This window comes from Chelonia mydas, chromosome 11 (assembly GCF_015237465.2).
Source record: "Chelonia mydas isolate rCheMyd1 chromosome 11, rCheMyd1.pri.v2, whole genome shotgun sequence".
Lineage (NCBI taxonomy): Eukaryota > Metazoa > Chordata > Testudines > Cheloniidae > Chelonia > Chelonia mydas.
In genome coordinates this window covers 64,475,450-64,501,360 of record NC_051251.2, presented here as the reverse complement: position 1 = coordinate 64,501,360, position 25,911 = coordinate 64,475,450, and the positions used below count along the sequence as shown (strand labels likewise).

At 45.0% G+C, this 25,911-nt stretch overlaps 1 protein-coding gene across 3 annotated transcripts in view; it reads right to left on the bottom strand.

The window, feature by feature from the left end:
- CPS1 (carbamoyl-phosphate synthase 1) overlaps positions 1–25,911 on the bottom strand; it is a 130,108-nt gene that overhangs the window by 47,311 nt on the left and 56,886 nt on the right. For all 3 annotated transcript variants that reach the window (XM_043525745.1, XM_037913020.2, XM_043525746.1), the window contains 6 exons: positions 22,923–23,067; positions 22,359–22,569; positions 19,110–19,308; positions 15,656–15,832; positions 14,176–14,294; positions 613–754 (listed from right to left, as the gene is read on the bottom strand). In XM_043525745.1, the coding sequence (XP_043381680.1) occupies positions 613–754; positions 14,176–14,294; positions 15,656–15,832; positions 19,110–19,308; positions 22,359–22,569; positions 22,923–23,067 (993 nt within the window). The remainder of the gene's footprint in view (positions 1–612; positions 755–14,175; positions 14,295–15,655; positions 15,833–19,109; positions 19,309–22,358; positions 22,570–22,922; positions 23,068–25,911) is intronic.

Genomic DNA, 25,911 nt, shown 5'->3' with positions numbered 1-25,911 from the left:
CTGCTAGCACTTGAGTATCAGCATCCCTTAACCGAAAGGCGAAATGACAATGGAACACCTATGAAGCACTTATGACATCGTCATGAATACCAGATGAACTCATTATGCTCAGTGCTATCACAATGAATACCAAACGAACCCTTAATGATGGGACACTTAAAATAAAGCATTTCCCTCTAAAAAGTTACGACCAAGAGCAAACAAGCTAGCTATACTTTTCAGGGTCACAAGGCGGTGGGTTAGCAGCGGTGCTTTCAGCCTTTCGCATTTTACTGCAGCTATAGAGCAAGGTTTCAATCCAGGCCACTCAAAAGAAGCGTCTCTCTCTTTGGGGGCTGAGAAAGGAAGTGTATTCTCACTTTCCTTCCACTGTTGCCAGCTGCTGCATTAAGGGCTGCAGAACAGGACCAAGAGCTGGGGGAGAATAAGATAGAAAGGTAAAATCTTGGCTCCATTAAAGTCAATGCCAAAACTCCTCTTGACTTCAATGGAGCTTGCTTTCCTATATTGTTCCTACCAGCCTATTAACCTCATGTCTCCTCCATCATCACAGGTCCCCAGACCCCCAACCCAACGGCAGTGCTGCCAAAGCAGACATGCTTCATACTGTACCTGTTTCACTGAAGGCTTTATGTTCTTCTTCAGCCTCAGCTCCCGGGTCTGGGCCTCAGTCACTCCAAGGCATTTCCCAATCTGCTTATCTGAGAAGCCGATCTGTTTGGCCCTCCTCATTGTTTCTTCTGGAATTGACTCACTGGGATTAAATATAAGACACACACAGTCCTTTACGGTAACAGATGAGCATGTGTGAATCTGTGTCTGCCATGTGGTGCCCAGAGATGGCCGCTGCCAGAGCATGTGTGTTTACAGGGAAGACGGCGGAGAAGAGATGGGCTCAGCTAACACTAAGCCATCAGATCCTTGTCTTACACACAAGAGACTACCTCTGTATGTCCCCTGCAGACAACTACTCGATAAAGCATATATGCACATCTGGGCGGCTGGGATTTAAACCCTTTTCTTTCAGCAGCAAAAGTACCATTCTGAACTAAAGGACAGCTCCCCTAGCTAATAGCCCCATCCCCTCAGCCGGCAAGCCACTAGAGGGCCACATCACGCTCATACACACAAAGCCAGTCCAGCACAATATTAACTGAACAGATATCTCACAGGTGCCTGTTCCCCATCTTCAGGTTCAGGGTATCCAAAATCTCCCACCCACACCCCATTCTACCCCCAACTTCACTCTGGTTTGTCTTTTTTTCTCCCATTGTAAATTTAAAAACATAGGAATTGCCAGACTGAATCAGACCCAAAGTCTGTCTAGCCCAGAGTCCTGTCTCTGACAGTGGTCAGCACCAGATGATCGAGAAGAACGTGCAAACACCTTGAAGGATGTAGTTATGGTATAACCTACTCACCAATGGAATTTTCTCCTAACCCCATCAGTCCATGGTTGATTTATACCCTGAAGCATGACAGTCTATATACCTTTAAACAATCACTCACTCTAGATATATAAAATGGCGAGTCCTTAGCTAAACATTTAGCCTCCACGCTATCAAGTGACGATGAGTTCCACAGGCTAATATGCCGAGGTAAACATTTTCTTCTATCAGTTTCAAATGTGTTCCTTTTCACTGAACTTCTCTTCCTTCTTGCTTTATGAAAGATGATAAACAGGCACACCCAATTTACCTTCTGTATCCCATTCATTATTTCATATTTAATTTCAACAAGATTTCTCAGCATCCCCTAGGTTTAATTCTTCTCTTTCCTTTTTTTCTCTTTTCAGACATCACATATTTTGGTACCTTCACCAAGTCCCCTATTCTCTGGCCACCTCTGCACATCCCCAGCTGAACTGCATGTGTCTTGCCAGCTCTCATTTTTCATTTTTAATCTCCATTCCCATTTTTCTCCCTCCTCTATCAGCTTATGTTTCTTTCTTTGCCTCTATCTGTTGCTGTGGTAAAGCTTCTGTTCTCTCTCTGGTTTCTAAGCTACCTTTTCTAAGCTAAGCTTTTGCAAACCATAAAAAAGCCTACATACTTTTATCAGCACTTCTGTTTCCATATTCATTGCCAAGAGCATCCTTGCTTGCCCAATAAATCAATATTTTATATGCAAGCAAGCACTGAATCAGGAAAGAGGAAATGATTAACAAATAAGCTATTTTCCTAAATCAGAGCTTTTGAATTATTGTCCTTGGCTTTGTGGTATTTTTAAATAAATATCACTGTGTTATCTGAGGGGGAAGAGGCGGGAAGTCTCATTTACTGGAATGCTTCCGAAAGCAGAAGGGCATTGGACTGGATTTGTCATTCACACCAGTTTAAATAACAAGCTGCTCAATTCACTCCATTGGAGTCTGACTGATAAAAAACAGGTGCAAGTCACAGGAGAGTCAAAGCCCATGGTTTGGATTCTAATCCCTGATCAGACACTTAAGTATTTCAATGAGAGTTTGGCACCTATATGCCTTGAAAGATCTGGGCCTTACACCATTTGTTACTTGCCCAAAGCCACATCTCACTTCCTCAGTTTCCCCATCTGCAATGTGGTGATAATATGACATACCTGTCTCATAAGGGAGTTGGGATTCGCTAGTTAATATTTGCATAGTTTTAAAGATGAAATGTGTGGTATAAATGCTACACATTAGAGTTACAGTGAGAAATTCATTCCATAGTGAAAGTAGAGCTTGGAGGTTCTGTCTTGCTGGCAGAGGGCTGAGCACGGGAATACCACCTTATATCCTTCAAAGTCTGCTAATACTCCTCTCCTTAATTCTCACGGTAGAACACTATTGTTTCCTAGTGTCGAGAGAGAAAGGGCCTGATCCAACACCCACTGATGTTAATGGAAAGACTCCCATTGACTTTACTGGGTTTGGATTTGGTCCCATATGCATAGAAAATTCCCAGGGAATGACCCACCGCTGCTGCATCTCAATGGATTTATTAAGGTCCAATTTCCCCTAGATTATCTTCCCTCTCCAGTGCAATACTCATTGGTTCACTTTGGGCTAGTTCCATTTCCTAAGCATCCCCATTGCTTTCAGCGGAAGGGCAGGCCATACAGCAAGATCTGCATATGCCACTGCTGGATTCAGGCTTGAGACCCATTTGCGTGTATGCAAACAGAAATTCTTGGGGCAGTAGCTTAATATTTCATGTGCCCATGAAGTAGTACAGACACGCAAGGCTGTAATGCTTTCCCAGAAGGGAAGAGGGCCAAAAACGTCTGTCTCTTCTCTGGCAAAACAGACGCCCAGCCTCACTAGCAATTAGCGAGGACACAGCTGAGTTTGATTCATCTCTTAGATTCTGTGCTACCTAAGTATGAGTGAGTGGACCTGACCCCAAGAAAATGAGCTGGTTGCTGCGTGCTCTCTCTGCTGCCTCCAGAAGACACGGGGCGGGCTGCCATTTGATTACTGACAGAGAAAGAAAATTGCCTTCATTTGCAGCTTGCTTCAATTCAGCTTTTTTTATATCTCATCATAATGATTACCCCCCCCCCCAAAAAAAAAACAAGCCTGTAAATCTGAAGACATGACTCATTAGCCCTGGGCTAGTGACTTAGACAAGGGTTGAACTCTTAGTCGTCAAACAAGAAGATGACTAATTTTGCGCGGGATGACATGAGTGACTAGCTAATTTGCCGTACCCGTGGGGAATGAGATAGTATCTTTTCTTAACATCTTTAGAACCCCATTTTGGGGTGCTCTGAAGAGATATCACTTCCGGGGGACTAGCGATGAAAAGGGATTTCAGTATAGTTAATAAGCAAGATGCCATGAGAGCCTCATATCAGACAGTGTTCAACAAGGCAAAATGAATGTCGTGTTTTCTCACGTCTTCATGCCTTACTGAGTGTACGTAGTATACAAAGGAGAGTATGTGTAGTAAGTGCATACAGAGAGAGATGGGTGGTATCCTCACACCATTCAGGTTAATAGATGTTTTGCCACTGACTTCATTGGGGCCAAAATTTTATCCTGAAAGTGGGCATGTGCTAATACCCTGAGTTAAAACACCCTCCCCCCCACAAATATTGGGAGGTGTTTGAAATCTGGGTCCAGATGAGAACTTTGCAAACAGCCCCTAAGCCAGATTCTGTCACACCAGCTGAGGATCTAGCCCACTGTCTTTAAAATGGGTTGAACTAGACCAGGGGTCGGCAACCATTCAGAAGTGGTGTGCCAAGTCTTCATTTACTCACTCTAATTTAAGGTTTCACGTGCCAGTAATACATTGTAACATTTTTAGAAGGTCTCTTTCTATAAGTCTATAATATATAACTAAACTATTGTTGTATGTAAAGTAAATAAGGTTTTTAAAATGGTTAGGAAGCTTCATTTAAAATTAAATTAAAATGCAGAGCCCCCTGGACCGGTGGCCAGGACCCGGGCAGTGTGAGTGCCACTGAAAATCAGCTCGCATGCCACCTTTGCCACGTGTGCCATAGGTTGCCTACCCCTGAACTAGACCCTGAATCCAAACTGCTCTGAACTTTAGGTGTTCGGAAACCCAGATCTGGATCTACATTTTGACAGAAAGATACAGTTATGTTTAGATAGATTATGTTTTAATAAAAATAATGCTTAGCACTTATAAATGAACTTACCTTTGAGGATTTCAAAGAGCTTGGCAAAGATGCGTTCGTCATATCATACCCATATAACAGATGGTGACACTGAGGCACAGCCAGATTAAGGATGTGGTTTTCCAAAGTGCTCAACATTCACCTTACTCTCCTCCCAGTCCCTCACTGGGAAACTCTAGCCTACAGTCTCTCCAATCACTGACTGAAGTCAATGGGAGCAGAGTTAGGCCAATGCTGAGCACTTTGGAAAACCCCAAGTGATTTGGAGAAGACGCTAGAGTGAGTTAAAACCAGGAGAAGATAGAAAATGCAGGTCGGTTGCTGACTCCCAATCTGGTCACCCACCAATGGGACTTCCTGGCCTCCCTTTTTACTTAGAGGTTTTCCTCATTCCATAGATCAAGGGCAAAAAAATCTTCCAAAGATTAAACCTCACCATTTTGTAACCAAGTCTGAAACAACAACAGATAAAGTGGCAGCGATTCTAGACTTTTATAACGTTCTCTTTCCCAGTATTATCTTTCACCAAACGACAGTTTGAAGTTTTAGAGCTTCATACCAGACAATCAGACTTTTTACACACTGCCATAATCATTTAATGGTTACACAGCGCAGCTCTCTTCCCACAAACCTAAATCTCCTGTGTATTTTGCAGTTTATAAACTATATAAGCCTTTGTCCACTCTCTCTCTCTCACTCGCTCTCTTTTCAGCTTCCAGTGAATTTTCTGTTGTTGTTTTTGTTTAAAATTCTACCCTGTCATCTTTGAAAAGCCATCCACTCACGCTTCGTCTTCAATAATAAATGATAAAAGGAAATGGAATAAATTCCCCTTAATGGGAAATTTTCACCTGGCACAGAGAAACTGGGGAAATCTATTAACTGACTCTAGCAACGCCTGCAGAATTGCAATTACCCAGGGAGCCTGCATGCTTCACTACGATCCTCTCTTACACTTGACCAGCTTTCGTCTGATCCGCCATCCCAAAAGTAATGCTAAACAAATGTGCCTTGAGAAAGCACCAGCTCTAATGTGAAAATGAGCCATTCAGTTATCGGAGGCAGAGCTTTGGAAATGGGATGAGTATCAAGGGTAGAATACATGTAAAATTCCAAACTCAGACCCTGTGTCAGGGAAGCAGATAAGGTTTAAGTCCATCCCCATACAAGACAGCACCTTTGGGACTTAATCACATGGTTAAATTTTGCCCTAAAAAAGGAATGCAGTCCTGAATTGGGGCCTGAGTCACTAGCTAACGAGAACACTGGGCTTGACATGGTTAGCAGTCCTGCTGCTTGATTTTAGACTGGCATACTGGGCAAAAGGCATATTCCCGACTGCCCTCCCTCGCCGTTCTTCCAAGGTTCAGATCTGTTTCCTTGATTGTTTGACATTTCACAAGATTTAGAATAAGCTGTAATTACAAGCATGAGATCAGTATAAAAATTGTTTGTCTCCTTGCCTCTTCCTTCAAGGAGACAGGTAGTTACTTATTTTCCTCCCAAGAAAAGCACGAGATGATGGACAAAATGTCAGGAACATTTAGGGAGGCGGGAGACATAAACCAACAAATCTCACTCTCTCAATTGTCTCTCTCTGGATCTACATCTTTAAGGCTCAGCACCCAGGCCCAGTAAATCTCACTGACTTAAGTAATGTGAACCTCCCATTATTTCCTTAGACCCAGATGGTTCACATCTAGGATGAAGCTGATGAGCTGCAGGAGCAATGTAGGCAAATACACAGCAAAGAAATGGATTGCAGTCACTATTTCAAACGCCATCTTCTTCCCCAGGTAAGGGATGGACTGATACATACCGATGGACTGATACAATATGGATTATTCTATACAGAGCACGCAGACACTAGTGTGTCAAGATGGGGATGCACATCCAAGTGATACAAGTATTCGGGGCTTTGGAGGAAAGTGTGAACCACAATTTATTTATGATGCCTTTGTAACACAAATGAAATCTCTCTCCCATGACATCCAGCGCAAAGCACGACTGTTAGGTCTGCTGAATCAGTATGCATCACGTAGCCTATACTCATCTCACTTACCGAGTCGAACATTTGCCCCACTGGCTTCCATCCCTGCAGATGCAGTCAGAGAGGAAAGGGGCATACTCGGGCCTTCATACATTCTTTCTAAATAGTTCTGTTGGGGCCAGATCCTCAGCTGATATAAATCAGTGCAGAGTCCTTGAACTTCAGTGAAGCTACTCCAATACACACCAGTGAGGGTGTGACCTATGACCTCTCACCTTTCTAGCTGGGGAACAGGTTAGCCACATGTCTGCAAACTGCAGACAAAATTCATATCTGAAGAGGCCACAAAAATGCATTTTGTGACACCCACTTAGAATGAATATGGTTTATTGATGGCCCTTTGATCTCTTTCCTTTGCACTGCCTCAGATTCTGAATGCTGGAGCTAAACTTTAATTTCAGCTGCTGTATTTTGCAGACACTTCTCTGCAGTGTGTTTGGAAATCAAGTCAGGCTTCCAGAAAGCCATTTTCAAAACACACCATTTGCAGTCCCAAGGACATTAGCCTGGGAAAGGGAGTCTCAATAAATAATTTTCTGTTGACTTCTAGAAGCCACTGAGCAGAGTCTTGTTAAAAATGCTTCTCTGGGGCTGGCCCTCTCTGCTGCCCAGTGTGTGCTATTCTGTGTCTGATTACAAGCCACAAGATCTACATTCAGAATCACACTTGCCCACTCTGTGTATGAGAAGATCTGTGTCATAGAAGGTCACATTTGCTAATTCTCACTCGTGAGAGCATGCAGATGTCCAGTGACAAATCCTAAAAATCCCCAGCATCTCAGTACAAGTCATTGATCAGCATATTATCAAACACAAGTCATTGATCAGCATATTATCAAACTTGTGTCATCACGGTCTGCCGGCATTAATAGCACAGCTGTACCTTTCCAAGTAAAATTAACCAAAGAGAAAGAATGGCCTGGCGATGAGAGCACAGATCTGGGTTTAATTCTTTGCTCTGACACAGACTCCTTGTGTGACCTTGGGCACATCACTTAATCACTTTGGGCCATCGTTCCTCATCTGTAAAACGGGGGTCACAATACTCCCTCTCTCCCACCTTTTGTTATCCTGGACCATTTAGACTGTAAGCTCTGCACAGGGCAAGATTTCTTACTATGTGTATGTACAGCAACTAGCATCTTTTCACAGATTCTGTGGCTGGATGGGACCAATGCAATCATCTCGTCTGACCTCCTGTATAACACAGGCCGTAGAACTTCCCTGAATTCATTCCTGTTTCAACTTAGTGAGGCCCAAGGAGACTCTACTGGAATACCAATATTATAATAAACTGCTATCGGAAATAAGGACCTAGAAAATACACCAGCTCCTGTAAGAACCAGTGTGGCATGGCTCAACCCGGCACAACACACCCCTTCTCTGCTCCAACACCGCACAGAATGCCATTGTCACTTCCATGCGAAACTTCACGACCCCGACATTTCAAATGAAAAAAGGGGATGCGGAAGGTCATATTTCAAACCGACGATATCAGCGCCACGAGATTCCTCAGCGCCACGAAACCACCCACAATGAAATGGGGAACAGTTCCAAGGAAACTGCCATGAGAAAATCGTCACCTCTTTCTACTTATTAATAACTCAGACACAGCAGTTGATTTAAACAGGTGGTTGCTGACCTACCAGTGGCCCTTTGAAAGTCTTTTACGGTTCTGAAAAAAAATTTCATCGGACAATAAAAGTAATCCTGTTGGTATTGACAGAGAGCCAGATCCTTGGCAGGTGTAAATCAGCGCCACTCCTGAAGCTATGCGGATATGCACCAGCTGAGAATGTGACTCAGGTTGTGATGGGTCTGATTTTCAAATCCGCCCCCTCCCCTCATTTTGGGCTCACAAGTAATGTTGAGTACAATTAATTGCAGGCACTGATCAAGCAGCTAGGTAACCAGAATGGGATTTTCAGAGGAGTTTAAATAATTTAGAAGCTTGAGTCCTGTTGACTTTCAAAGGGGCTTGTGCTCCCACGTCCTTTAGGTGCTTTTGAAAATTTTCACCCCAAGCTGTCATCATATCTACAGATAATAGCATTTGGCATGTGCTGTTCCTATTAAATGGAGCCTATAGTGACATGGACAGAGCAACAGGAGAGCAAAGTATTGTTACAAACATACACAGCTGGATTTTTCCAATGGCCTGCCCTGTAAACTCAACATGGGCTTTGGAAACCAAGCTGTGTGCTCTTCATTTCTCATATTGTAACCACTCAGAACAATTCCATGACTGGGTTCACGATATAAATGCTCTACCAAAGATGATAACCTTTTCTGGCTCCGTAATGACACACAGTAAGCGATCATTTACAACAAATCACTAAGTTATTGTTGATTAGTTGGCACCTAGAGGACCCAACAGACATAAAGGCCCTGTACAGACCCAGCTCCTGCATGTCTTCAGCATAATGCACCAGGATAGACTCTTTCTACATGTTGCTTTCTTTGGTTTCGCTCTCCCACCTCCCCAGTTCCTTGGGAGTGTTTGATTAGATTCACCAAGGGCAAGTCATGCCTGACTAACCTAATTGCCTTCTATGATGAGATAACTGGCTATGTGGATGAGGGGAAAGCAGTGGAAGTGTTATTCCTTGACTTTAGCAAAGCATTTGATATGGTCTCCCACAGTATTCTTGCCAGGAAGTTAAAGAAGCATGGACTGGATGAATGGACTATAAGGTGGATAGAAAGCTGGCTAGATCATCGGGCTCAACGGGTAGTGATCAATGGCTCCATGTCTAGTTGGCAGCCGGTATCAAATGGAGAGCCCCAAGGGTCGGTCCTGGGGCCAGTTTTGTTCAATATTTTTATTAATGATCTGGATGGCGTGGACTGCACCCTCAGCAAGTTTGCAGATGACACTAAACTGGGAGGAGTGGTAGATATGCTGGAGGGTAGGGATAGGATACAGCGGGACCTAGACAAATTAGAGGATTGAGCCAAAATAAATCCAATGAGGTTCAACAAGAACAAGTGCAGAGTCCTACACTTAGGATGGAAGAATCCCATGCACTGCTACAGACTAGGGACCTAGTGGCTAGGTAGCAGTTGGGCAGAAAAGGACCTAGGGGTTACAGTGGACGAGAAGCTGGATATGAGTCAACAGTGTACCCTTGTTGCCAGGAAGGCTAATGGCATTTTGGGTTGTATAAGTAGGAGCATTGCCAGCAGATCGAGGGATGTGATCATTCCCCTCTATTCAGCATTGATGAGGCCTCATCTGGAGTACTGTGTCCAGTTTTGGGCCCCACGCTACAAGAAGGATGTGGAAAAATTGGAAAGAGTTCAGCAGAGGGCAACAAAAATGATTAGGGGGCGGGAGCACATGACTTATGAGGAGAGGCTGAGGGAACTGGGATTATTTAGTCTGAAGAAGAGAAGAATCAGGGGGGATTTCATAGCTGCTTTCAGGTGGGTTCCAAAGTGGGTTCTGAAAGTGGGTTCCAAAGAGGATGGATCTAAACTGTTCTCAGTGGTATCAGATGACAGAACAAGGAGTAATGGTCTCACCTGGGAGAGGTTTAGGTTGGATATTAGGAAAAACTTTTTCACTAGGAGGATGGTGAAGCACTGGAATGGATTACCTAGGGAGGTGGTGGAATCTCCTTCCATAGAGGTTTTTAAGGTCAGGCTTGACAAAGCCCTGGCTGGGATGATTTAGTTGGGGATTGGTCCTGCTTTGAGCAGGGGGTTGGACTAGATGACCTCCTGAGGTCCCTTCCAACCCTGATACTCTACGATTCTATGCACATTGGCCCTCATCCTCTGCTGGTATAAATCAGCTTAGATGTACTGAAGTCAGTGGAGCTGTGCTAATGGACACCATGGAGAATCTAGCCCATCAGGATTGATACAAAGCTTTTAAACTGCACTGATCCATTACCAATTCCGTGTGTTGCTTCCCTTTTATGGCAAGAAGTGTGAGGTCATGGACTGATGTGTGATTTGTAGGAGCAGGCCAGTCATGTACTCTGCAGCTCAGTTATTGGCTGTATGGTTAATAATGTAGCCGTGTAATGGCAATGCTGCACGACACCTACAGTAGAAACAGGGAAGGGGAAGGGCAGATGCTCAGAGGACTGGGAAAAAGTGTGCCAGGGAAACAAAGGAGGCAAATGGAGACGTAATGGCAGTGGCAGATCAGGTGAGAGCACCCGTGCAGGGCGGAGACAGGAGGGTAATGAGGGAGACAGAGTGTAAGGTGCACGTGGATAGGGCACAGTAGACAGGATGGTGGGGGCACTGGCTGTTGGGTGGGGATGGGGACACACAGCAGCGAACACCCAATTCCTTTCCTTTTCCTGCTCTCCCCCTTGGTTTTTGTGCGTGGTGGTTCAGCCTGTGAACCCCTGAAAACATTGGGTAGGCAGCACTCCGTCTGCCTGCCCTCGACCAGCCCCTCCGCTGTGGATACTTCTCAAGCCAAGCCAACCGTGCAAGCCTTATGGGAAGCCGGGGCATAATACGAGAAATAAGGAAGGGGAAGAGGGGTGCCCAGACACTGTACCTCGGCAACAGAAGTGCAACATGAAGAGACCTGTATTACCCAGCTGAGCCCCGGGCTAGCTAGGTATTGAGTCGGCGACATATGCTGCTGCTGTGCAGCTAAAGCGACAGATAAGCAAACTGAGTTCCAAAGGGGAATGCTGCTTAGCCTAATGGAGCAGCACTCAGGCTAACACCTGCCTCCCTTTCTTTGCCATGCTACAGAGCGCTGCAACGTCCTCGGTCACGTGACTCATGCTTCTATCCTCCCCACCTGGAAAGGGGTTTCTTGCTTCACAAAAGCAAGCCGTGCTCAGTTATTCTGCCATATCTAGCACGATACAATCCATTATTTCACCATCCTTGGGTATGTATCCTCTCAATATATTCCCTGTCTCTGTCTGCACGTAAATATAGGGCCACGTCCTCAGCCCCACTGCACCACTTGGCGAGCCGATGGAGCTGGACGCCTGAGGATTTCCCCGACAAGAGGGAATCTCTACGGTATCTTCCCCTTGCAGACCTTGGTGTATGAAGCATGGCTGGTGGCGGGGGAAGAGGGCATAGACAGATGACTGCTATGCTCTGGCAACTACTGGCTGGTGGAACAGCCATTTGGTGGCTAACAGCTGGCGTGAGATTGCTCTAACTTGCACTGATGGGGGGAAGCAGGGGAGCTGAACCTGTCCTTGGCTGGCCCAAGGAAGCTCAAAGATGACCTAAAACTGCCTTTACCCTTCTCTTAGGTCCTGCATTGAGTTCATCTCACTCAGACGTGAGGCCTAGGGTTATACGATATAGCAATATATTTGTGTATAAAACACTCACCTCCCTTTCTGTGTGACTTTAGAAACATGCAGATTACAGGCTGTCCAGAGCCACAAAGTTTGGCTGTGAATCCATGTCTAAGGTTCAGTGGATAGAGCGCTGGATTGCGACTCATTCTATTCCTGGCTCTGCCATTGCCTTGCTGGGTGACCTTGGGCAAGTCACTCCACTGCTCTGTGCCTCAGTTTCCCCATCTGTATAATGGGGATAATAATACTGCCCTCCTTTGTAAGGTGTTTGAGACCTACTGCTGGAAAGCACTAGATAAGAGCTGGGCATGATGATGATGATGATGATGATGATGATGAACTCATTTGAGTGTTGGTTTGGACCATTATAGAAAGATAAGGATCAACTGCAAGGTCTGGATATTATCATATATTATACACATACATACTGTGTGTGTATATCAGAATATCCATGTAGAGAGAGCCATGTTTGCATAAACACAGAGCTTGCTAATGCAGCTGTGCTTGTAATAACCCGTTCAGCCACTTTTCTGGGTTGTCCTTATTCCCTCTAAAAACGATTATGTCCAACTTGCAAACACTGAATTTTATAGCAGAATGAAAAATAAAGCAAATAGCTACGGTGAATACACACATGGAAGACCTGAGCACTGACAAGGAGAAATCTCTTGTTTGCATGCAACAGCTGAGCCAGCTCTCATCCAATCATGGCCGAAGGGGAGGAGGATGGAGAGTGTGTTCTAGTTGTCAACACTCCAACCTGGAAGTCAGTAACACTTTTTGTTCTAGTTCTGTCACTAAATTTCCTCCATGACCTTGGGAAGGTCATTTGACTATGTGCCTCAGCTAATCCATCTATATCATGGGTGCAATAACGTTAATGTACCTATCTCACAGAGGCACTGTGAGGTGTAATTAACTAGATTAGTAACCAGATCGTCAGCTAACAGAAATCAGTTCAGCTCCCTTTACTTCAACGGAGTGATGTCAATTTACACCATGGGAGGACATGACCATCCTCTGGACCGTGCTTTGAGATCCTGAATACATAATTGCAGAGTACTCTAATTACAGCTGTGGCTGTAATTTCCTAGGAAACAGTGGGGGAAACAAATTGGTTCTGTGTAAACACAGGAACTTGATATGCATGAGGTTTTTTTTTAATGAAACCAGCAAACAAATGAAACATGACATGGAAGTGAGAGAGGAATTACACATGTGGGGTAATAATGGAGTTTTGTAAGTACCCCTCGACAGACATGCTCCTCTCTGTGCCTTTATTTCTGCTTAGCTAGAATCCCAGCTCACTTTCTGGGGGGAAACAAAAACTACTCAATTAAAAATGCACAGCTTGTCAAAGAAGCAGAACTCAGGGGAGGTGAAAGCATATTTCATAACAAACGCCTTGTATGTTTCTGCCCAGTCTCTTGTTACAAGTGCTGTGTACTATAAGTTTCTGGTGCCCTCTTGTGGTTCGACTGCCGTAATGCAACATGTATCCAAAACGCAGGCAACAGAGCAGACAATAATAACTCAGCAAGAAGGTTCTGCTGGCCTTGTAAACCATGAAGAGAAAGCTGCGGTCAGCAAAAGGCTGAGACTGATATACAGCCTGCAGCTTCGATTTACTGCTATCTATTGTGGTTCATTTTATATGGTTTAAGAAACCGGAAGATTTATATTTAAATGTGTCGGAAATTATAGCTGTTCTAAACTGAGGAGGAACAGCGCGTGGGAAGAAAGGCAGACAGCTTAGAAAGCTATCAGCCAGTCAGAAATGCACTATTTGGCTCTCAGGTGTAAAAAGCCAGGGAGAATCTATTGAGAGTATGAGCTGAAAGGTTAACCATACCCTCGCTATGCAAACGTAGTCTCAGATCTCACATTTGGGGGGAGGGTTAGCAAATCCTAGCTTTGAAACTACATCAAGGACTTTCTAAATCCAGGTGGTATTTCTAGAACCCCTAAGATCAGCTGAGATGGAGAAGATGCCTTTACTCCTAGAGCAGCGCTCTTCAGTGCAGTTGCTACTACATGGGCAGAGGTAGCCTCTTAGTGTAACACATTAGGGTTTAAGATAACTCAGGCTGCACTGAGGACTGACAGTCACTTTTCGGCCTTGCTCGTGTTTGTGCACAAGCCTGCAGCTGGTTTCCCAGCTGTGTGATGCCAAGCAAAAAGCCTGTATCCTTAGAGAAAGCTGTTTGATTTCCTTACCTGCTGAGTTCCTTCAGTCTTTTCTCCATGTTCACAATATCCCGCATCTTATAGATGAACCATCTGTCAATGGCTGTGAGTTTGTGGATATCATCCACGGGGACGCCGTCGGACAAGGCCTGCCGAAGAGAGGAGATGGTAAGCCAGACTCGTTAACAAACACGTCATAAATATCTAATTTGCCTGGAAACGTGTAGTAATTATTCCTCATCTCCTATTAACATCAGCAAGACTTTTGCCTGAGCAAGGAGTGCAGAATTTGGCTCCCAATGAAGTCTTTGCCCAAACTCCAATTGACTTCAATAAGGACTGATGCTGGTTGACACCTGCTGTAACTTCATACGCTATGTATGCTTCATGCTCTCTCTTTATATATACATATATATAGCATGCTCATCCCCTGCTGCTGACTTCTCATCTGTACCTCTTATTACCAAGGTCCTGCACATTCCGTAGTCCTGTCATCTGCTAGAAGCAAATGTCATCAAGAAAGGTTTAGGTTTTCAATGGTTGAGAAACTGGCTGCTTTTGAAACTGACTCTGATTTATAGTTTAAAGATAGATTGGCTCAGAAACCCTGACCTGAAATACCCCTGAACTATGGAAAAGTTCACATCCAGAACCAAACTTTGCAGCCGTGACACCACTCTGGTTCTTTCTCATTCTGAAGATAATGCAAGCTTCATACTTTCCTGGACATGCTTAATTATGTGGTTTTGGTTTTTGTAATTTATTTTTAGCGAACCATCCACATTCACTGGGTAAAAAGGAAACCCAGCCTATCATCCCAAAGGCAATGGACACAGTATTTTTTTTAAAAATCCCCAAAGGTGAATAAAGTATAGCTATAAGAGCTGGATATTAATCGTTATTATTATGATGTGGCTAAATATTTAACTCTTTTTTCTTTTAAACATTTCATTTTTTTTTAATAAAGCCCATTTCCCTGTGACCATTTCACAAATGGGCTACATCATCTTAATAATCTTCTCTTATTATCTGCTCCAGATACATCTAATTTATGAGGGCCCCAGCATGGTGCCAAGATAGGTTGACACTGTGTATGACCTTGGCCCAGTCAGAAGTTCCATCGGGTTCCACATCTCTCCTGTGTTTGTCTTTTGACTATAGTAGAAGAACACGGGTAAAGGCAATAGCTGTGAACGGCATCTGAGCTCTCGCCTTTTCCGACATAACAGGCATCGTATTCATCACCCCAACAGTGAAAAACCTTGACATGGGGCGGGGAGAGAGGGAGACAGGGAAGGCATCTGATGAGACGTGACTCAAACAGAGCTCAGTGGTAACAACGACTAGCGGCTGGTCTTTTAGATGTCAGAGAGCTGGTTAGGGATTTCTGATCCAATCGATCCCAGCTGTCTGAGGGGTTAAAGAATATTCCACTCTATTACCTCAACCAACACAGTCTGGTAACTATAGTCAACAGGGTAGACCCCATAGCCTCTGCGTCCTTCATTACCTTGGCCATTGCATAGACTCGAATGCTGGAGGGGTCAGCCAGTTCTTTCTCAAGATCTAAGTTGGCCGGCCACTCTTTATTCATTGGCAGCCGTGATGTGAAGCCATCCACAGACGGGTGGCACATTCTCAGGGCCTTCTGGAAGCACTCCTCAAAGGTGCGCCCAATAGCCATGACCTGTAACAAAGAAATCTCTCATGTTAATGTGCTGAGGTGTTGCCCCTCTCAGTTATTCAGATGGCAGTGATGCTTATTAGGTAAGATTAAAACCTATGGGAACATGCTACGGGACACAATGAACTGACTCAAAGGAAGATTACTGTCTCGGAGCTTTCAAAAACCACCTGTGTTATATGACGGGAGAATCCTGTAAAGTTGGAAAAGCCTCATGCAGATAGAATTTTAAGCCTTAGGAGTGAGCAAAGGCAGAAGACTACACCCCTTCCATTGAGCCCATGTCAAACCTTAAGTAACTACTATAGTATGTTTCTGTTCAATGATTATTTCACCTAAAAAAATGATCCCATTCCCAAGTTCCAGTGAGTCCATTCTGCATCGAAACTTTGCAACTCATTCCAACGTTCACATGTATATTTCACCAGAAAGCAAAATCTTAAAAGGACACAAAAATAATCTGAAACCAAATGGGGCAAAAGTGTCATGGGAAAACTTTCTCCCCTTTCACACAGCTCCACTGTTCCGAGCCTTCCGCCTGTCACTACAGAGCTCACCAACTGTCAGGCTGAGGCCAGCCAGTTCAACTAAGAAAAACCACAGTGGTCTAGAGTCTGGTTACCGGCACAGGCCTAGGGAGGGGACTTAAGCTTTACCATGCCAGACGCAGTCACAGGAGACACTCTGACTGAGAGGGGTCTCTTTGAGAAACAGCTCCTCTGCTCTGGGGGTTGGTAATTTCTTCTTTGTCTGTATCAACAGTAAATTGCAATACTCTCTCTACCATCTCAGCTCAGCACACCCCATGCTAGCTGGGGAGTATGAAGCCAAAGCTCTGTCTATTCCCCATTTCTCCCATTGTCCACTGGCTGCTGGCTTGAACCCAAGGTCCAGGTAGTCTGTGCAGGAGAATACGTGGGTGCGGGGGGTTCTTATCCTTCCTTATTTCCCCATACATGTGGATAGTCCAACTCATAATGCAGTTCAGTATTCATATGGTGGGACACTCCAGAATATAACCCTTTATTAGCTGGAGTAAAATGTGCAAAGTGCATGTATAACATGAAGTCACGGGGCATTAACACCATAAATATTTGCAGGGACCTTCTGCACCACACATTATTAAAAATACAATCACCCTGGCAAGGCTTTCCTCTAGAGCTCTAATTAATCCTTCCCACCATGCTGAGGGTGTGCTCTTTGAGCGAGGAGGAGTGGATGTTTGTAAGGCCTCACTTGTCAAAATAATTTAGCAAGAGAGCTACTTGAAAAACATTAGGGGGAAAAAAAAGACAGACAACAAAGTACACAATTAATTATTTTGCTTTGGATAATTGATGAGTAATTAGCTAATTAAATGGATAATTTACCCATTTTGCTTCATTTCATTCCTCTTCAAAAATTAGCTGAAGATGTCACCATTGTTCTAACCAGTCTTAAATTCAGATTTTAAAAGTCATTGCTGTTTTGTTCCTCATTTCCAAAGGCCTATCCTATCTATTCAGAGAGGGAAACTAACTGTCTAAGACAAAGCAATTTGACCCTTTCAAGAGGAAATCAGGTGCTGCGTTCTGTTTTCAGGGGCAGTATCAGGCTAGAAAGAAGGTGCATGTTTTTAACAGTGAAGGTGATTGACCACTGGAACAGCTTCCCAAAGGTTGTGGTGGATTCTCCATCACTGGAAATTTTTAAATCTTTCAGAGTGGATGTGTAATGGGGCAGTTTCCCTGCTCTGGTGGAGGAAGGCTGGGCTGATTGGGGAGGCAGCCACAGCTGGGGCCACACCCCAATTGGGCCACACCTGGCCCTGTTGTGGGGGCTCAGGGAGGAGCTGGGTGGGTCTCTCTCTAGCTGTGGAGGGGGAGGGACGTGGCTGTCTGGGAGGTCAGGGTACCGGGAGTAGAGCACTGCTGGGGAAAGGCAAGAGGAGCTGGGGAGCTCCAGCTTGGCAAATACCCAGGCTGCGGGTCTTGCTAAAGGCCAAAGCAGGTACTGGGGTTGCAGAGGTGCAGCCGGGGATTAGGCAGAGGCAGCTGGTCCGATCCCCTTGCCAGTGATGAGTGGCCTTTACAGACTGCAGTTTGCCCCAGTGAGAGGGGGGTAGATGATGACTGGCTGTAGCCACTGAGGCAAGGCAGGGGTAGAGGGTTGGGGGTTCCCCTGGGAGGGGAGACCCAGAGAGTGGAGGTACTGCTGGGGCAGAACCCTGAGGTAAAGGGGCACCGGGGTCCAGGAGGGACGCAGGGGCCTGAGGCAGGCGAGACACCGGCCACCAGGAGGTGCTCCGAGGCTGAAGCGCTAATTCCCAGACGACCAGCAGGAGGCGCTGCGGCGGTGAGTCTTCGCTTCGCTCTAGGATGTTTTCAGCTCTTGTTCAAACACAACAATTGGACCTGAAGCAGGAATTAATTCAAGGAAGTCCAATGGCCTGTGTTATGCAGTGGTCCCTTCTGGAATCTACGAATCTCAAGAGGGGCCATGCTATTGCCTAAAATGGCCTTTACAGTCCCAAATCACTCTATTGAAAAGGGTACTGGATACAGTTCAGGCGATTTGAATGAGCTCTCAAAAGATCAGATGTCTATCCACACCCTCTGGATTAACTGGGGCTGAAAAGCCAGGCTGCACATATTTGGAAAACAAATTTTCTACAGCCATGCTAGAAACACCCCAATGGCATTTCCACAGGGAACCAGAAAACGTCGAGGAAGGTGAAAGTGAACAAGTATTGACTAATAAATGGTAATAACACTTTTACAAACCAAAGACAGTTTGAGGTTCAGAACAAATTTGCTTTCAGTTTAGGGTGATTTCTTCTCTCAGTTCTTATTTTATTTCTACTGAGTTCATTGATCCACAGTTGACCTTCTGGACAGCAACCCAACATGGAGATCATGCAACAGACATGTTAAAAATGTCCCAAGTTGGTCGCTAATTTTGCATTCAAAAGACATTGAAGACCCAGTGAATGAATGCTAGCTGTTAGACAGCTAACTCCCTGATTAGTGGGCAAAACCTTGTTGATTGATGTCTCCATGCTGTCATGTTCAACCACAAATACACACAACACTTTTGTAACTGCAGTGGATAACTGGAACCAAATTGTGAGTGCATAACTAGCGTCTGCTTTTAGAAGAGCGGCCCTTGAGGTTCTAAATCCTCCTCAGCATTCGTTTGGCTGGCAGACTAGAAAGAACCAGCATCCAGAGAGTAGACAAGGGAGAAAAGTTAAATTTCATAGGAGAGGGAAAGGAAATGGAGAGAATTTCTCCACACTCACCTCTCCCACGCTCTTCATGGAGCTGCCAATCTGGCTAGAGGTGCCCTGAAAGCGGTCCAGGTCCCAGCGAGGTATCTTGGCAACCATGTAATCCAGGCTGGGCTCAAAGCAGGCAGAGGTTTTTCCTGATACTACATTCTTGATCTCCGGCAAGGGGATCCCCAGGGCGATCTTGGCGGCAATAAATGCTAATGGGTACCTGGCAGAGATGAAGGAGGGAGGCATTTTTTAGTATCATGGTTGGTACTGTAGAGGGCAAGGAAATCTATAACCCTCTGAAGCTCCTTTAATAAAAATAGTAACTGCAGTCTGTAGGGATGGCGCTCCACTCCTGGCACATGGTATGTTACTGCAGCTCACTGGAGAGCAGCAGTAAGCTCGGCTACAGCATGTAGATCATAAGGGGCATGTACAGAGCGCTGGAGTAGGAATCAGCTATTAAGGAGGAAAGATGGTCTGTGGCTCAGGCACCGGATTGGGATTCAGGGGATGGAGGTCAGTTCCTGGCTCTGCTACAGAGTGCCTGTGTGACCTTACACGCAGCACTTAAACCCTCCATGCCCCAGTTCTCCTGCTGTAAAATTGGGATGATGAGAATATTTCCTCTCTCCCACCCTTTGTCTATCTTGTGTCTTTAGCATGTAAACTCTCTGAGCATGGCCTACATTTTACTTTGTGTCTGTACACGTCTAGCTCCATCGGGCCCTGATCCTGATCCTCTAGGTGCTACTCTAACACCAACAATTAACAAAAACAGAAGGGTTTACTTCTGCCTCGGGGAGGGAATGAAAAGCCCACATATGGGGGAGCAGGGGTTATACTATAGGTATGTGCTTATATAAGTAAGTTTAGCACTGAGTGACTTAGGCAGGAACATGGACTGGACAATCATTAAAAGCTGGCAAATTGACTATCCTCTGTGAAATCTTTGCAACACCTGAAAAGTTTGGTGTTTCACTGCAGTTAGGCAGCTCAAGAGGGAAAGGAGGAGGAGGGAGAGACACGGAGAGTGAGTGCTATGGGAAAGCGGACACTTTACAACAGGGATGAGCGAGTGCCCTTTAAACATAGTAGCAACGCAAGTGTATATCTGCATAACCTACAGTGAGAGTCCATCTTATTTCAGCAAATAAGGGCAACTGAACATCTTAGATCAGTGGCTTGACTGTAGCAGATCAGAGCTGGGATTAGTGTTTATCTGCATGTACTAGAAGCCAAATGTTTATGCTCAGAACAGAGGAGCCTTTGTGTCAGTTTGGAAGGAGCCAGAATAGCCTTTGCAGTCGTTTTTCAGCCAGCTCTGTTGGAGTAGCATGTGGCATTCTTGCAGCCTGAGTGACTCCAGCGCAGAAGGAAAGCTGAATTAGTAATGTCCACTCAGCAAATGAAAGCGAAAAGCAGATTTTAGTCTTTTTAGGTAACAGATGATTGCCCCAGTCTGCTGGGGAACATTGCTGGACTCGACGAGTCAGCATGATTGACGTATTTCTCAAAAGCCCCAAAGGTACCTTTGAATTCAGAGCTAAATTCTCCCATCAGTTACCCTGGGCAGTGTCCTGGGCTTTCAGGGGGTTGAAATCAGCGAGACTGGACAGGTCTAAATGGGGGCAGAAATCAGCCCAAAAGCAACAAGGGTGTGGTGATAACTGGGCAGCGAAATTGATATAATCCAGTTTGCGGAAGCCAAGTGATTATAAATCATCCAGCAGGATTCCCAATTGCCCGAACGTTTGCCACGAACATCATCTTGCACAACTTTCATCTGACTGAGAAAGCCTCGTTGGCTGGGGTAGAGGTTAGTTTATTTCATTATAACAGGAATGTTCTCATCTTTAAGAACTGCCTACTTGGAATCACCACCAAACCATGGAACAATGATAACTACAGAGCAGCTGGAAATGCTAATAATTGAATATGGGCTGCTGGAGTACCTCTTCTGGCATGTGTTCTTTCATAGACGGTAATTGACAGCAAACCCATTCAGACCATTATTAATTCTTATTATTATTTATATTGCAGTTACCAACTAGGGCACCATTATAATAGGTGCTATACAAGCACATAACAAAAAGACAGTCCCCATCCTGGAGAGTTTCCAATCCAAATTCCTCTTCTCCATACAGGTCACAAAACCATTCACTCTTTCACCAAAAAAGGAACTTTTGTGGGCATAGGTTAATATAAGATAATGTATGCCCTCAAGCTAGCAGACTGAAGGAATTCTTTAGCTCTCTGACTCTGAGCACTTCACAGATAGTCAGAGGCAAAAATCCAAACTGAGATTTTGTAGCCTTCTGTCAAACAACACCCTGGAGGAACAGTCCTCTCTCACATTCCTATAATATTTGTACAAAATGCAGAGGTCCTCATTAGCGGCAAAAGCATCTTCCAACCAGTCACAATCCACACAGCACCATTCTTAGGAAAAAGCCCAATTCTGCAGTGTTTCTGTCATGTAGCCAAATGGGGACCAAGATCTAAACACCAAACCCATTTCCATCTGTGAATCTGCCAGGACTGGAATTTCCAGAGTACGGTTCTAAAGCTGATGGAACAGGTTTTACAAGCTGGTGCTATTTTTTTTTTTTTTTTTTTTTTGGAGAATCAAATGATGGTTCAAATTTAAGGAATGCTGGGTGCCCTCAACTCCCAGTGAAGCAATAGGAGATGTGGGTACTCAACACCTTTCAGGATTGCAATGGTAGATCCCTCATTGCAAAGCTTTCTTTGTTCTGTGTATGCCAGGCTACTGTTTTATAGACGTATTTACTGCGACACAAGACAAAAATGGATTTGTGTCACTGAGAAGTCAGCTAACACAATGAAATCAATCAAATGCTTGCTGTCACTTATTACTGTTTGTCTCCAGTTTGCTACAGGGCTTTGACAACTGCAAGAGTTGTTGAGAACTGTAAATTAAGGACTAATTTGCACTTCTCAACAGCATCCGCAGAGTACAATTAAGAAGCCAATTTTAACCAGCCAGATTTGACCATCGTTATCTCGATTAGTTTATGATTAGCCAACAAAACAAAGACAGCTAGCAAGACCATTTGATTCAATCTGGCAGAGAGCTCGTTAATAACCAAGTCCTTTGCGTTCCAGAGATGATTTGCAGCCAACGTACCAATGCCAGAGAATGTACTCTCTAAAACCAGCTACTAGGTCCCCTTCCTGAGAGGGTTTCCATTTGTAATACCCTAGTTCCCTGCCCCTTTCCCCTACCCTAGCTTTTATTTCCTGCCTTACCCTGTGGCCTTGGATGCCAAGGCAGAGCTTCTGGAGAGTCTGGCATTGACCTCAATGATGCAGTACTCCAGGGAGGTAGGATGCAGGGCATACTGGATGTTGCATTCCCCCACAATGCCCAAGTGTCGGACGACCTTGATGGCACTTTCCCTCAGCATCTGAAATTCCTCGTTGGACAGTGTCTGGCTGGGAGCCACTACGATGGAATCTCCTGTTTGCCGGAAGGAAAAACACAAGAGTTTGATGGCAATAAATTCTGGTCATGTCTCTGCAAACCTACTGCGTCTTACAAGTTTTGAACACCAGGTGTGATGGAAGATGCCTGTTTTGGGGCATTTCAAGGCAAGGGACGGACTATGTTATCGTGTGAAATAAGAGACAATAGGGACGGACTTAGGGTATTGAAAAGTGTGTTCCATCATATCCAGTAGCACTTAGATCTGCTAAGTATCCTACATCCTCTCTCTCACCAGCCAGGTAAGTGTATTATCTATAGTCGGCAGAAAGACATTATATGAAAATGCTGATCTAAATGCAATCTACGGTGAGCTATAAAGAACCTACCAGTATGAACTCCCATAGCATCAACATTTTCCATATTACAGACGGTGATACAGTTGTCAGATGCATCTCTCACAACTTCATACTCTATCTCCTTCCAGCCAACAACAGACCTCTCCACTAGAATTTGGTTGGTTACTGCAAATGCCTGGGGAGCAGGTTGAAGAATCAGTTAGGGAAGACAGACAGCAGGGGGATACAAAGGAAGAAATACATTTTTATTAAGCACATGTAACTGAACTGGACCCATTCCTGTATTTAAGGCTCTGCCACCACTGAGTGACTCTGCGCAAATTATTTCCACCCTCTGTGCCTCAGTTTCCCCATCTATAAAACGTAGGTGAAGCTACTGGCTTCCTTTGAAACAAACTTTGAGACCTACTGATGAAAAGCACTATGTAAGAGCTAGGTATTAATGATTATGTGACAATTGCCCTGTAACTTTTATTTTGCATTAGCCTCATTTAAATGTCATGGAAAACAATGTGATTGGATACAAAAGAAATGAGGACCTTTGGCCTAGCAACAGAAACGAGAAATATAAATTAAAATAAAAAAAATGAAGTGCCATTTCTGCAAACACTTACACACACGCTTAATTTTAGGGCTGCGAGTAGCCCCACTGACTTCACTGGGACAACTTCTCTGTGTCAAATTAAATAGCGGACGAAGCAATGGGTGCTTGGACACACTGCTGAATTAACAACACTATTAACACCGCTAATTACTGTGATGTACTGACCAGAAGCAAGAGTTATGAATTATTCTAAAACTAACCCAGAAAACATTCCTGAGTTGCTAAACGGGTACAATCCAAATGGATACATTGACATTAATATTAACTCTTATACAAGGGGTTAGTTAAATCTCACATGGAACATAGAAAATAACACACACATTATCAGACCATCCTTTCCTCTGCCTCCTTTTTTCCCTTAATTTTGCAGCCAACGTTTAAATTACTTAGTGTCATGGTAGCCTATGAACACAGTTGAGCCACAGCAGGGCCGCCTGATGGACCACAACACTTGATGGGACAAGGAAGTCAGCAAACCTGCTCTTAAACCCATCAGCCTAGCTCCTGCTCCAACCACTAGGCATCACCACCCACATCTCAGTTCGTGACACTTAGGCCATGTCTACAACATGTAACATGATAAATGCCAACTATGCTATAACATGTTTGTATCTTGCGATGGGGCCTTAAGGCCTCACGCTGTGCCCACTGGTATCAATGGCACTGCTCCCATTGACTTCAGTAGCAGAGGACCTGGGCCTTTGACAGCCACGGTTGTCCTCCAGCATCAAACACCATGGGGCCCCAAGCTTGCTGGCACTACGGTAATGTAGACTAATATTAATCATCAATTTTCACATAAAAGCTCTTATTTGCATCAATGGAATTCCCTTGCACAGAATCACAGTCAAACAAGAACCAAATAAAATTAGACTTGTTTGCATTTGGAAAAGGAGTCTTAAGGGCAATATAACTGAAAATTTGCAGATATTGCAGGGAATGAAGACAACAGAGTATGATATAAAAAAAAATGTTCCTTGGTCGAGTGTTTACAACCTTGCACTCCTTCCTTTCTAGCAGTAATTCCTGTCCTTTTTCTATTCTATTCTATATAGGTTTTTAATTCCATGCTCATCTCCATCGTATCTGAGAGCCTTCCAATAGTGAATTAAACAACATGACTACCCATCTGTCATGTGGTGTTTGTTCTCTCATCCTCTCCCCAAAGAAGCATGTGGAGTGGAGTGTCTTGTTTTGGTAGGGCTGGTTGGGTTTTGTTGTTGTTGAATATAATTTATTACTGAAGTCCAAAAGGAAACATGAAATGTTTGTATCCGAGTTCATTTACTTTTTTCTGCTAAATATTTTTAATCCATTCTGATGAAATGGAAATGTGTCATCATGGACATGTGCGATATTAGTAATCTACCTGCTAATTTACCTCTTTGTCCTAATGAGTCTGATGGGTAAGGAAAGCATTAGCACATTCTGCTTAACTAAGAAAAAAGGAGATACTCCTACTCATGCTGGCTCCTCAGTTTAGATCTTTCTCCAGGGCCCCATGCCTCATAAAAACAGCAATGCAGTGAGGAGCATCAGTGCATTGTGTCAATCAAACTCCGAGGAACACAAGGCCAGATCCCCCACTGTTGTAAATGGGCAGATGCCCATTGATTTCAATAAAGCTATACCTAGGGTTGCCAGGCGTCCAGTTTTCGACTGGAACGCCCCATTGAAAAGGGACCCTGGCGGTTCCGATCAGCACTGCTGACTGGGCCGTTAAAAGTCTGGGTGGCAGCACAGCGGGGCTAAGGCAGGCTTCCTGCCTGCCGTGGCTCCGCCTGGCTCTTGGAAGCAGCAGCATGTCCCCTCTCTGTCTCCTAAGTGTAGAAGCAGCCAGAAGGCGCCGTGCTCTTCCCCCACCCCAAGCGCTGGCTCCATAGCTCCCACTGGCTGGGAATCATGGCCAATGGGATCTGTGGAGGTGGCACCTGCAGAGGGGGCATCACGCAGAGCCACCTGGCCACACCTCCAAGTAGGAGCCAGAGGGGGGACATGCCACTGCTTCTGGGAGCTGCCTGAGGTAAGTGCCACTCAGAGCCTTCACCCCTCACCCCCTCCCATGCCCCAGCCCCCTGCCCCTGATCTGATCCCCCTCCCACACGCAAACTCCCTCCCAGAGCCCACACCTCAAACCCCATCCCTGCCTCTGCCCTGATCTCCCTCCCACCCTCCGAACCCCTCAGCCCCATCCCGGAGCACCCTCCTGCACCCCAAACTCCTCATCCCTAGCTCCACCCCAGAGCCCACACCCCCATCTGGAGCATCTCCCTCCCCCCCGGCACTCCAACCCCCGTCCCAGCCTGATGAAAATGAACGAGTGAGTGAAGGTGGGGGAGACCAAGTGACAGAGAGAGGGGGGATGGAATGAGCAGGGACAGGGCAGGGGGTGGGGCAAGGGTGTTCAGTTTTGTG